General features: G+C 45.6%; 1 protein-coding gene across 3 annotated transcripts in view; it reads left to right on the top strand.

Moving 5' to 3' along the window:
- Positions 1-12,678, top strand: part of LOC142904013 (leucine-rich repeat and fibronectin type III domain-containing protein 1-like protein) — a 138,310-nt gene extending 125,632 nt beyond the window's left edge. For all 3 annotated transcript variants that reach the window (XM_076049945.1, XM_076049943.1, XM_076049946.1), the window contains 2 exons: positions 859-1,966; positions 11,930-12,678. Coding sequence is in view for 1 of the 3 variants with exons in the window: in XM_076049946.1 (XP_075906061.1) it covers positions 859-866 (8 nt within the window). In the remaining 2 variants the exon portion in view is untranslated. The remainder of the gene's footprint in view (positions 1-858; positions 1,967-11,929) is intronic.
- The last annotated feature ends 464 nt before the right edge of the window (positions 12,679-13,142 follow it).

The following is a 13,142-nucleotide window of genomic DNA, read 5'->3' on the forward strand; positions in this document are numbered from 1 at the left end:
CTACTGCACATGCACATCTACAGGCCGTATAACGCAGAAGTGTCAGAACCTTTTGAAGCAAAGCTCAAGAGTGATCATCAAGTCTCAGCGCAAGTTCCACTTGATCTCACCTTTTATTCCTACATAGTTGTAGATTCTTCTGGAATTTTGAAGCTGGGATCCAGTTTTAGCCGGTTGCTTCTGAGGACATGGGCAAGATGGATGAGTGAGGTCTCCCAGTTGAAATGTGAGCGATCCGGCTGCCGTGCGGCAGATCGGCTGCGTCTGGAAATGTCACAACATTCAACAGACGGTGAAGTCTGACATCACGACTGTCCGTGGGCGGGGACAGAAAAGCTGGACGTGTGAACGTTCACTTCCCTCGACGATTCTGCTTCCCCTTCACTGAGCTACTAGAACGACAAAAATAGAAAACAGTCACGTCTCTCCGTTAATACGAGCCGTTTCAAGTCGCGACTAAAGTTAAAGAGATGCAACGTTACGCCTGCGACGATATCCAAATCTGGCCCGTGGGCAGAAGGAAGGCGAGTTCCACTTGTGACGGCAGGCGACAGAAATAGAAGGCACTTAAAGTTTAATCGTGCCTCCTCAGCAGTTTTCACAGGTGCTAAATTATGCTTCTTTGCTGTTGTAAAAACATTTTGTTCCCCTGGACTTTAGTTTTCTTTACTTCACCTGCAAAACTTTCTTCCTTTTTTTTTTGTTTGTTTTTTTCATAATCTGTCTTTTTAACCTCATCATTCCCAATTTTCATAGACTTTCCCTTGATGTCCCCTTGCTCCCTCTGGTCTCTGTATGTTATTTTCTCTGCACCAGACTAATTTTTTTTTTTCTTCTGTGTGCGTGTCTTGTTTCCAGAGCCCTGATGTTGTTGATACGCACAGCAGATGTGGAGAAGAAGAAACGTCACCGCCAGGGAGCAGCTGGTGAAAAATTCTGAAGATGAAAGAAAAAAAAAAATACACAAAAAACAAATAGATAAAATAAAAAGCCCTTAAAGCTCTTCTCCCTCATCTAGCGTTTCCTGTCCCCATTTCTGTGTTTCCATGGATTCGTGGAGTTTCAGACAGTCCGGTTTTACTTTTTAACTGCTAATGTCGGTCCCTCTGTCTCGATCGGACCGATGTCGGCCAGCAAGCAGCTGCTGCACCGATCCAATTTGTCGGCACGACGGCCGTCAAAATTGTTTTGTAAGGGGGGAAAAAAACAGAACAAAAAAAAAAAAGTCCTGAGAAGGCTTGGAAGTAGTAGACATGTCGGAGCAACACGAGGCAACATATGGTGACTGAAAAAAAAGAGAGACAGAAAAATTAATTATGAACTTACCATCTGGAACAAAGTGCAACAAAAGCAAGTGGATGGCAAAATGGGAAGAAGTTTGGAGCATTAAAAAGAAATCACTTCCACCGCTGGATTTTTACAATATGTTGCAGAGGACAAAGGAAAAAAAAAAATTCCTTGGACTGAAGTCGCACAGAAAAGAATCGGATGGTTCAACCTTTTTTGATATGAACTTGTATGGCACACACACACACACACACACACACACACACACACACACACACACACACACACAAAGACATACAAACGATTATGGCTCACTATTTCTGACAATAAACTTAAAAAGGGACCTGAAAAAGTGGCTCTATTTTATTATTCTATGTGAAACAAAAAATGCGATCCTGCCCGGCGGCGACAGCGACGACGGAACTGGAGCTGGATCTTAGCCTCCTCTCATCGGCCAATCCCTGGGAGGGAAGAAACGGAAAAACACACAATCGGCACCGCGCTATGGGGACTCACCCGAAACTGGTGAAAGAAACAAGGGGAGCGGAACAAGACGGAGCGACGCCGACCAGCAGCAGCCGATGGGCCAGTTATCCGCCACCCCAGGTTCCACACCCGCTGCGACTAAAGACCCTGGTTGGCTCCGCCCCCTCCTTTGTCTCCAGTCCTGCTGAAACAGGTGAGTAAACTCACCTCCTGGGGCCGTGAACCCAACCGACAGGTCGCTAAATGAGGAGCTTGGCTGCGCAGTCCCCGCCCTGCGCTCGTTAATTTGTGTGACCCTGCTGCGACCTGCCGACAGCCCGCCAGTTGGTGGCACAGAGTGTCGGGGAGTTTTTGATGCTGGCGCCCGGGTCTTCCTACAATAACGAGGGCACGGCTTCAATGAGGTGCCGTAAAATTGCTCCTTCCCTCGGCAGGTTGGGTGTCATTACTGCTCCTCTAAAAAAAATATATATATATATATATATATATGTATATATATATATATATATATATATGAGGCAACAGGAAGTGTGTCTTTCTCCTCCAGTTTCTTTCCTTCTCTTGAGTTACTCACCTGTTCCACTTCTCTCTGCCCATTAAATACCTCTCTACCACCAACACCAGGTTTTTTTTTTTCTCTCTCAGCCAAAGTCGATATAATACGCTGGCGGTGGTTATGAGCTAACAGCCCTGGGGAGCGGACGTTCAGGTGTTTGGCGGTATCTATGACGCTGCAAGGAGGCGGAACTCTCGCCTTCCACTGAAATGTTTATTAAACTGCCGATTAACAGCGCGGCTCCATTCAGTGCAGTCGGCCGGCCGGTTGTGTGAAGCAGTCGTCTTTCGGCAAGAGCGATATTTTTAATTGATATTCAGAGCTCTTGGTGTTAAAGCTCTAGCTGTGTCCCAAATCACACATTACTTTGCACACGCTGTGCAGCTTTAGTGAGTCATCTTATGATCATTTTGTCCAGCCCTGATTTTTGCCATCTGTCCGAGGGAAGACATTTCATCATTTGACACAAGTCCGCCTACTTCTTTTGGCCAAAGCACCGGCGGTCGACCCCCCTCTATGTTGTTGAATGAATGCCGTCGCCAATTGCTGACTGAAGAAACGTCCCAGCAAGACTTCTGTCGACTCCGCGTGTTGTGTTGTTTTGAAGGCCAGAGTGCAACCAGCAACTGACCAGGTGCCAAACTGTGCCTTTAGCAAGCTGACACAAGCCAGACATGGAAATGGTTTGTCCCGCGCTTGAAATGGTGACAATGAATTGTTAATATATTTGTTTGTTTATTAGGATATTTTGCCACAAAGCATCCACAAATATCAACTGTTTCTATGAACATCCTCCGATGCACTAACTCGGACACGTCATCAGTGTTGTTTCCTGGAGCCCTCTATGTCAACACAACATGTGTTATATAAAAGAATGGCAGAGCAAAATGATGCTCAGGGCAACCAACAACGATGGACATCTCCGTCATTTCAGCTGCTTAGTTATAACACAGCCGTCCTGATCAAGTTTAACAAAGTTGGGATTTTTTGCTGCGTGTCTTTTTTGTTGTTTTGTTTTTTTCATGGACACACATACTCAAACATCAGAGAGAGAGAGAGACGGGAGCGGACAGTGTGAAAATACAAACTATAAACATGGTGCAAAAATAGCTCCCTCAGGATCAACAAGAAAGCTTGAGAAAGTGCTCTGAGATGTGCTACTGACTTGAAAGGGAATACCAATCTTCTCCTCCGTCTTCTTCTTCTTCTTCTTCTTTTTCTTCTTCTCCTTCTTTTTCTCAATTTTGCTTTCTGACCCTTCAGTTGTGCACTTTTGTATTTTATATCTAAAATTTCGATGGATGAAGCTGCACTTTCACTTGTTCTTGAGGTGACCAACAGTTTTTGAAAATTGTGGCCATCAAGGAGTAAAAGTGGGCCCGAGGGGCTGCGACGTAGACTGGCTCATTGTGCCAAAGTAATGATGTGTTTTGGGGTAGGTGGGGGTGGTTGGTGAGGGGAGAGGGATAGGTGGGTGGTTGGTGGGGGACAGCAGAGCAGGGCGGTCAGCAGATGACCCTGATCTCCTCTGTTGCTATCAATACCACCGCAAGGCACAGCAAAATAAATTGATTTCGCTTTTCGACTTTCCTTTTTTCCCCCTAGAAAGTTTTAACGCTCCGGCCAGGCACAACTCTGCGAAGTGGCCCTATGAGCAAGCACATTCACGTATTTGCATATCTTTCAGCAATAATAGTCTCTCCAAACTGCTCTCCTTAGAGCAGCAATGGCTTTTAACAGGAGGAAGGACTCCAAATGTGGCTCAAACTAGTTGAAATAAGCCTGAGCTGAGAAGTTTGGGGGGCAATTTCTTCATATGCACTTAGGTATGGGTTGGGTAATGGGCTGAAAACACAACAGCAGTGTTTCCCTAAAGCCTTGAATGTGCATTTTGAGAAATAATGCATTCACAGGAACAGAACCTCCCAGAAAACTTGATAGTTGGCTCCAAAGTTTGGCTTCAGGACGTTTTTGACAAGCTGCAGTAAATGAATTTATTGAGAGCAGCCTTCCTATTGGCCAGTGCCAGCTGACCCACAGGAATCACTACCACTGGGCCAATTGGCAGTAACTCCTGAATCTTCTCCAACATTCTTCTACAGATTTTGTTTCTTTCTGCCTCTTTTGTTAGCCACATGGCTCCGCCCTCTGACTGAAGCATGCTTTACTGTACGCAGCCTCATGTACTCATACGGAATCACAAACCCATCCAGGCCTCACAGTTTGATACTCATGCTCACACTCATTTAGTGGAGTAACTAATTGCTAATTAGTTTTCAGTCACTTGTGGCCTCTTCTGAAAGTGGTATTTACCAGTGTTGCGACACAGTAGTGAAATGCCATTAGCGTTTTGCACACAAACAGTGACGCACACAACCTTATGCCTGGGTCACAATACACAGTTTTTCACGATAGTCAAATGTCAGATGCGACTATGAAAAGTGGGAATTCTTGCTGCAGCTTGGTCAGAAGCGTGACCACAAGTTCAATCCAAACAAGAACTCCCATCAGTCATTATCATCACAACCAGATGCAGGTTTGGTGGTCGGTGGGAAGCCTGAACAAGCGCACGTCAGTCATGGCTGCAGAAGAACACAGCATACGAAATCGTCACACGAGGTGAAAAAGGTCGAACAAAGATTGCGACCTGCCAGACGGTCTGCGTTCTGCAGCCTTAACGACAGTCAACGGATGTCTGCGACGTGTCTGTCAGGACCAAATCAGGCTGGGTTTGCGTTTTCTAACTCTTTGCTCGGCTCCCCCTCTTGGTCAGAATGTAATATGACCCCTGACCTTAAAAAAATGACCTTTACATGACATACATTGCCTGTGGGCTGTTTGTGTCAAATGATGATGAATGACTCCACTCTAAATTCTTCTGCAGTACCCATGCAGTGATCAAATCAAATCAAAGCAAAAAAAAAAAAAAAAACCTGCTCACTTGCCCCGGAGTACTATTCCATCATTTTATCCTCCTCACCCCCGCCGTTGTCATTAAAGCGATAGCGTTGTTTCTCCACCTTGACTCCATCATTTCCTGCCGCCTAAAGTGAAGCGATGACCAAAACACGCTGAGCGTATGATTGTCCTGCCTGCAGCATGTTCCTCCCACATGATTACAAAGAGACCTGAATGGCGTGTGGACATCTCGGCCTTAACTAAAAATGAAAGTGCACTGAAAAAAAATATATAGATCTTTTTATAAATTGGCCTTGGATTCGCAGTGGGAGCTCGACATGTGGTGAACCGCTTGGCTCGGCTCGGCTGATATGTCGCCTCCTGTCTGCGGCCGTGCGACAGCAGCATGAGGCCGCATTCATCAGGTGTATTCTGCTGCCTGCGGAGCCCCGGAGTCCTGCGGTGCAGATGCTGCTGCTCCGACCTCAAAATGTAGACGACGCACCGCACGTTTCTCCCCCCCCATGCAGTCACATACAATCCGCGTGCTGACTTGGATTTGAAGTAGCATGTGGCGACCGGCGCGGCGCCGCTGTGGCCAGACGTGTCGCTGCATCGCTGTGTCAAAATAACACGGAAGAACCCGAATGGAGAGATGGTGAGGCGCTTTGAGACTTAATAATCCACACGTACGTGCTCGCCCTGGGCTGATCTGGTCCGACTGAGTTGCACTCGGCAAACTGTGGTTGACTTTTCCTTAAAATAAGTGAATTGTAAACACAACTTCTGAAAGTTCGCCTAAAAAAAAATGTGAGCTCTTTTGCAAGAACCAGGATACAAACACACAAAGATTATTTTTTTCTCCAAATTTCAACAACTTTTTATCTTTTAGTTTGTCCTCTTTTATCAACAAATTGCACAAGACGTTATAGGCATTTTAGCACCACTTCTAAACAATGCTTTTTGTTGGTACATGAGATTTTTTCGGTTATTTCTTCCTGCAACAGGGTGGCTGCCACTGAAACAAAAGTAAAATGAGCAAATCAACACGAGGCGAACACCGCCGTACAAGATAAGAAGATTGTTTTTCAATCAGGGAGGTGAAGGCTGGGGGGGGGCTGAGGATTAAAGACGACGAGGATGAAGAGGAGGAGGAGACGGGGTATGCAAAAACGACAAACAGGAGTAGGAAAAGTCAGAGAAACAGAGACGAGATGAGGCATAGAAGCTGAGACAGAAGCAGAACAGTGAGTGGGACGTGCGAAGAAGAAGACGCTGTGGTGGGAGGTGCTGAGCCGCAGCTGTATTCCGCTCCTCGCGGGAAACGTTGGTCTTTGGTTCCTGCTGAAAGAAAAACCCGCTGCCATGAATAACAGCTGACACACACACACACACACACACACACACACACACACACACACACACACACACACACACACACAGATCTCTGCAATAGTCAATTTTGAATTCATGCTGTGCTCTTTATGCAGCCGCTCCCTCCGCCCTCTTAGTCGTAGTCGTTAATGCGGGAAGGATCTCGGCGGCGCTGCCACACGGAGCGTGCAGCTGAGCAAACATGTCAACACGCGGACGAGCCGCGCACTCAGTGAGTCAGAAGAGGCTAAAGGATCAGATGGGAAGGAAGAAGCTTGTTGCTGTGTCACCGTGGCCCTGCCAGATCGCTGGCGCCTCCTGTTGGGCGCGCAAGGCACTTAACGTATTATTCATTATTCATTAGTGATTAGCATTTTTGTGAAAGTGGCCCAAGTCTATATACAAAGTAAATATAAAGACAGTTAAAGTCATTCAAGTCTACCAGGTCAGGGGCCACACCTCCAGCCAGGTGTTAGCTCCGCCCACTGAGGCCATCCTTGAATTTGTCCAACAAAGCTTCACCAAGGAAGACTTTCTGGATATTTATAGACATTTTATTTAATTCTTTTTTTTTTTTGTAATTCTGTAATTAGTCACGCAAAGGGTCTCCACTGGAGTCTGGGAGGAAAGATAAAGATCTGATAATTAGCATAATATAGCGCCATTGTATTAAAGACAATTAAAAAAAAGTGAACCTCCTGTCTGGAGTGAAGTGGGCAATAAAAAAAGTGAAGGCTGTGAAGTGCAGCAGCTCGGTGTGTTCAGCCACGATAACCGCTAGTTCAAGCGCTGCTGTGCTTGTACATCCTGTAAGTCCCATCAGCTTTATTCAATCAAATTAAACCATTACACAACACAAATTAATAATTAAAAAAAAAAAAGTTGGAAAAAAAAATAAGCAGAGGGCACAATCTCCAGCAAGTCCCACTTCGGAATGCTACTCGAAACTATTAGGCTCTGTGCTTCGGCATCTCGGCAGCAATGACAACGAGCGCCGCAGCTAATGAGCGGTTTTATTGGCTGAGAGGATGATTGTTTTCATTAGGGCGCATCTGTCAGATGCACTTAGATCCTGCCGCAGAAACCCAGAGAGGTTTAAACTCCTGCTTCTGGACTGCAGCAGAATGATTGTTAATTGGCACTGAGAGCCCGGGAGTGCGAGCTAGAGACGAGCAGCGATTCATATTTATAAGTCGTTTGAAAAGAAAAGAATTCCAACGAGGAGAGCGAGTGAGCAAAAACTGGCTGACATTTCCACGCCACACTAGCGTGTAAAAGTCAAGTGTGGAGTGTTTAGAGAGCAAGATGGAGAGGCGGAACAAAGAGAGGCACTAATAACGGAGCGCTGCACACTCCCATAGCATTATTACTTTATTGGACAGTATTTTTATTTATTGGGGGAAATAAATTGGCCACTTTACTGGCAGCTCCACCTGCAGCTCATTGGCAGCGGTGCAGGGCAGGACTGTGTGATCCACGATGCCCCTCCAGGACACAAACAAGACGAAAGCGGGTGCCGTTGTTTGGCAGGATGCAAATATAAGACAGAAAAAATAAACCTTCAAGTGATTTACATGGAAATGGGTGACACTGACAGGTCGTCGCTGCTGCAAAGTGGAAACTTGCAGGTCTCCTAAACGGAAACACAACAGTTTGATGCAGCGTTTCCGCGCAGTATGGGGACATCGAGGTGGCTTTGACGCCTCGAATCACAGGTTTGTTCATTTGAATGCAGTGTAACATGCATTGTTTGAGTCTCACTTCTCTCCAATCATCATCAACTACCATGATGCCTCAGGAGGCATCAGCCAATTGGATTGAGTCGAGAAACCACATGCAAACACTTTGGACATTGAAAACCTTTGGCCATTTCCTCACTGAAAATGTGGTCAGCGGTGTCCTGTCAACCATTCTACAGGCGTTGATGCATCTTAGTCTATGGGAAAGATGCTCTTTGGGCGACATGGGTCTTTTGGATGCAATACCTCGAGTGGCCACAGGATAAACTGCCGTGCCATCTATGGTTTAGCGTTAACTACCAGTTGAAACCATGAGTATTTGGACAACGATATGTTTTACTTTCCAAAGTTTGCGAAAGTGCTGCAACAAAAGTAGCTATGTTTAGTTCCCCGGCACCATCTGATCGCCCGAGCACCTCTGTCCAAGCTGGGAAGGTAGAGAGAAACTGGCTCCTCAGCTATGACTATCATCACTTTGGAAAAACTACTTTTATTTCAGCTCCACCGCCTGAGAAACCTGTGTGATGACATAATCAACTATAAATAATAATTGAATGGGATCCGTCGAAAACCAAGTTGGCCATCGATTTGTGTACAGATATCATCTTTATTTTCAAATATCATGTCTCATCAGGCTTGCAGGACAGCATGAGTAACACAATGTCGGGTGCTGAGAACATAACCACTGAGTCAATTATAGCGCACACACACGTTTGCACGTACATTCACCCCGGGGACTTTGATTCAGCGGGCTTGATTTCTCCTAACGGAGGTTCCACTTTCCAGTCATCAACCAGCCGTCAGATTAGGAGCCTTGAGCTTCTGCTGCCGCTGCTGCTGCTTCTGCTAGTAGATCTGTGCCAGGTAAGAAAAAAACAACAACATCATCAAAGCAGGGACAAGGCGAAAGGTGAAATCCCCGTGTTGACTGTAGAAATGGCGAGATTGTCACGTGATTGGATGAAGTGCACACTGGTTCCCTATTGGTATACCGGCAAATTCAATACTTTATGCAAATGATGCCGCCGCGGGTTTTTGTTTTGAAATGTCAGGCTGAACAAAACCCCCAGAGCGTTTTTGTTTATTTGTTCGTTAAAGTTGTATTTCTTTTCCGATTGACTGTTTAGTTCATTGTGGAGTTGTGTGGAAAAGGTCGGGCCATGAACGCGTGGCGCATTGAGGAGCTTGTTAGTCTGAAAATCCCCCCGTCTGAGGAGGATACAGACCACCAATGGTTTGAGTGACTTGATCCAATTTAAAACACACAAAACACACCTTTCTCTCACTGCTTCGCCTTCAAATGGAGTTTTAAGAACACGCTTTCACTTACAATGCCACGTGTTTCTCTTGGGAAGGCTGCCCATTAACCTTAAAGGGACAGTTAGCGGTTTGTTCCAACTGCATGCTGCTTTCCTAAAATCTGTGCTGCTAGTGTGTGGCAGACTTCAGCACAAAAGACTTTGTGTGTCTAACAAGAAGTAAATTGTAAATTGGAGTCCGATGGAGTTGCCTTGCAGGATGAATCTCCACTCATCCACTCAAACTGCTTATTTTGCCCTCTGTTGTCAAAAGATGTTTGTCTGGATGTCGAGTTCTAATTGCGCGGAAACTGAATTGCGAGAGCTAACGTGCACACACTGCAGCCCAGGAGGCTGATGGAGTTTTCAGCGGGTTTCCATTAGTTGTTTTTTCCCCTTCCTCTGTGAAACTCCAACACTTGGTAACGGCGGATGAGGAAGTTTCCCTCCGTCAGCCGCGTTTTAAAATGATCATTAGCGGAAGTTCAAGGGCCGATTAAAAATCCGAGTCTGAAGAAGTTTCACTTTGCATTACATGCAGGCACCAATCAGAGGAGCGCGTGTCGCTTCGGCTCATGCCCACGTTGGCAGCGCATTAGCGGCAGAGGCCAGCAGGGGGTTTTTAACAGCCGGGGCTTCGTTCCTGCTGCAGACTCTTTTAGCCTGTCTGGCGAGAGAGCACGATCGGACTGCAGTCTCTCAGATTTGGCGTTGCAGCAAAGGTCACCCGGTGTCACCGCGGAGCCGAGGAGAGGGGATTTGCTGACTTCTCTTGAATTTGGAAACACAGGCAGCTGCTGCTTGAATGCTGTTTGTGAGCTTTAAATGTTAAGAAGGCTTTGTTTTATTCAATTCACCACAATCAGAGTGAAAAATTAACATTTTACAGTGTCACTTTCTTCGATTTACGGTGTCATTAATGTGCAAATGGGCTGATCATCAGTCGTTACCCTGCACTTTTCCTGGAGCCTCATGCATTCATCCATTCCAGAAGCTCAGCACCGCGTCGCCTCGCAGCAGGAAGTTTGCGGGTTCGATTCGCAACTCAAGGTTGTTCTCTCTCGGCGCAGTCCTCTCCAGTTTCCCTCCACAGCCCGGCGACGTGCACATCGGGTGGCCGTCTGCAGGTGCGGATGTGACTGCGGACGGTCAATTGTCTCTCTGCATGTGATCATGAATGTGACACCGCCTCCTCCCCTAGCCCGCTGGGACAGACTCTGGCATCCTGCACGACTCGAAGCAGCGACAGAAAGTGGGACGCTGTTGCGAAAGGAAAAGCGATCGAAATACCTTGAGATAAGAGTCTGAGTGTGAGAACGACTGTGTGCATCTCATTGCTCGAGTCAGATTCTGAGATGGACATTGGAGAGCGGGCCAGGCGCGGCTCAAACAGCTCATCATTTTAGCAGGCTAGCGCCACGCTGCTGACGAGGCCGCTGGTGGCTGCCGTTCCGTAACGAGGAGGAGGCGGGCTGCTTTACATCACATTACCCCATAAATCCATAGTCACTTAGCAGAGGGTATTTAATAAACAGTGCTAACAGAGGGATCGACGGCTCACCATGTGCATGTTGTTTCTTTGTCTTTTTTGTCTTGATCCCTCTGCCCCTGTTGCTTATGGATTTGCAGCTTTTCATTAGTCCTGGCAGGAACAGAGCGGCATCGTCATTTGTGTTAATTCAGATTGACCGTGTTCAGAGCACTTCTCCAGAAATGAAAGTGTGTCAGCAGATTTACCAAGGTGCAACTGATTCTTAACGAAATGCAAGAATTAACGATGTACACGATGAAAGGGGGTTGTTCTCAGGAACGATGTTTGCTTCTGGTTGAGAATGCGTGTGTGTGTGTGTGTGTGTGTGTGTGTGTGTGTGTGTGTGTGTGTGCGTGCGTGCCCTTCTATATTATATGCGTTAAGTGAATTTTGCATAATGCAAGACTGTAAAAGATGAAAAAGATGAATATATAATCACTGTCATTATATATATATATATATATATATATATATATATATATATGTATATATATATATATATATATATATATATATATACATATATATATATATATATATACATATATGTATATACATACACTGTATATGTATGTCTGTAATTATGTTATTATGTTAGAGAACAAAGGACGTCCCCTCTCGCAGCTGAAAGAAATATTATTCTCAGCTCTTTTGGCCGTTCACCAGGGACCCATATTTTCTTTCATATAATGTCTGACTTGACGCACACGACTCACGCTGCAGCTCATCCTTTTGTCCCGTGTGCTTCTCTGTCTTCCAGGCCCGGCGGTCGGGACGGAGGGAGATGTGCGGCAGCTGGGTGGCAACCACGTCTTTCAGAGTCCAGCCTTTTACTTTACTTTCCTGATGATGGAAATCATGCTTTCACTGAACACGTTAACAGGTCCCGTCGCCCCAACACTGGAACTAGAGAAAAAAAATCTGTAAAGAGCGTAGAGAAGCAGCGCACCGCCAGTCTTGTGCTCACGAGGCCTCTTCAGCAGCTCGCCGCAGTCTCATCTGTCACCTACACAGCATGAGTCCGTGCTCCGATCAGTTGCATCATCATCATTATCAATGTGTATCTAAAAGTGAGCACCGGGCCGACCGCGCCACAATAAAGTGTCTCTTTGCGCCGACTAACTGTCTGCTCATGCACGTGCGCGCGTATATTGCATTGTCATCGCCCTTCGTTTTCTTCATGACTGGAACGACTCCCTGCAGAGACGCAAGTTGGCAGAGACGGTGACGCGGGAAGAAAAAAAAATAACAAAAAAAAAAACCCTCCAAGCTGAACCAAACTGCAAGGAACCCACCGCCAAACTAGAAACAAAAAGACAGAGAGAGGAAAAAAAACACAAAACATTTTGTGGTCACCTTCTGTGTTGTTCCCCCTTCACCCCCCCCCCCCCCCCACCAATGTTTTCTTTGGGCTTTATCTTTTGTATGTGTACATAAAGCAATTTCAAAATCTTATAGTTTTGTATATGTAATTTTTATGGTGTGTGGAAGATTTCTAATAAAACCAAATAAAACTGGACTCTCCTGCGTCTGTTTCTTTCATTTCTGTTGGCTTTTTTTGAGTGAAAGTTTTATGATCTATTTCTTCAATTTTCGTTGAGTTAGTTATTTTCTAATTAAAATAATTTTCATTAAACCCATGGTTATTTGTTGTTGACAAAACACTTTTCCTCTTCCTGACTGACTTCTCATTATCATCATTAGTCGTCAGTAATATTCGGACTGCCTCCAGAATGTGGTCATGGTGAAAATGCATTACCGAGCTCTTGATGTCCCACCATTATTGTAATGAATTCAACCTGCAACTTCAGGTTAAAAACAGGAGGTAAGAAAAGGTGGAACTGCCCTTTTTCTCCCTTCATGCTAATTTAAATTCCCAACTGGGAAAATCTCCCTCCCCCACCTGAGTTCTAAAGCAGGTTGTTCAGATTCAGATGTCAAAGAATTTGATTTCCTAAGAAAAATATCAGTTT

The sequence above is a fragment of the Nelusetta ayraudi genome, unplaced genomic scaffold (assembly GCF_046127955.1).
Source record: "Nelusetta ayraudi isolate G7.1 ecotype Tasmania unplaced genomic scaffold, CSIRO-AGI_Nayr_v1 ptg000120l, whole genome shotgun sequence".
NCBI classification, from domain to species: domain Eukaryota; kingdom Metazoa; phylum Chordata; class Actinopteri; order Tetraodontiformes; family Monacanthidae; genus Nelusetta; species Nelusetta ayraudi.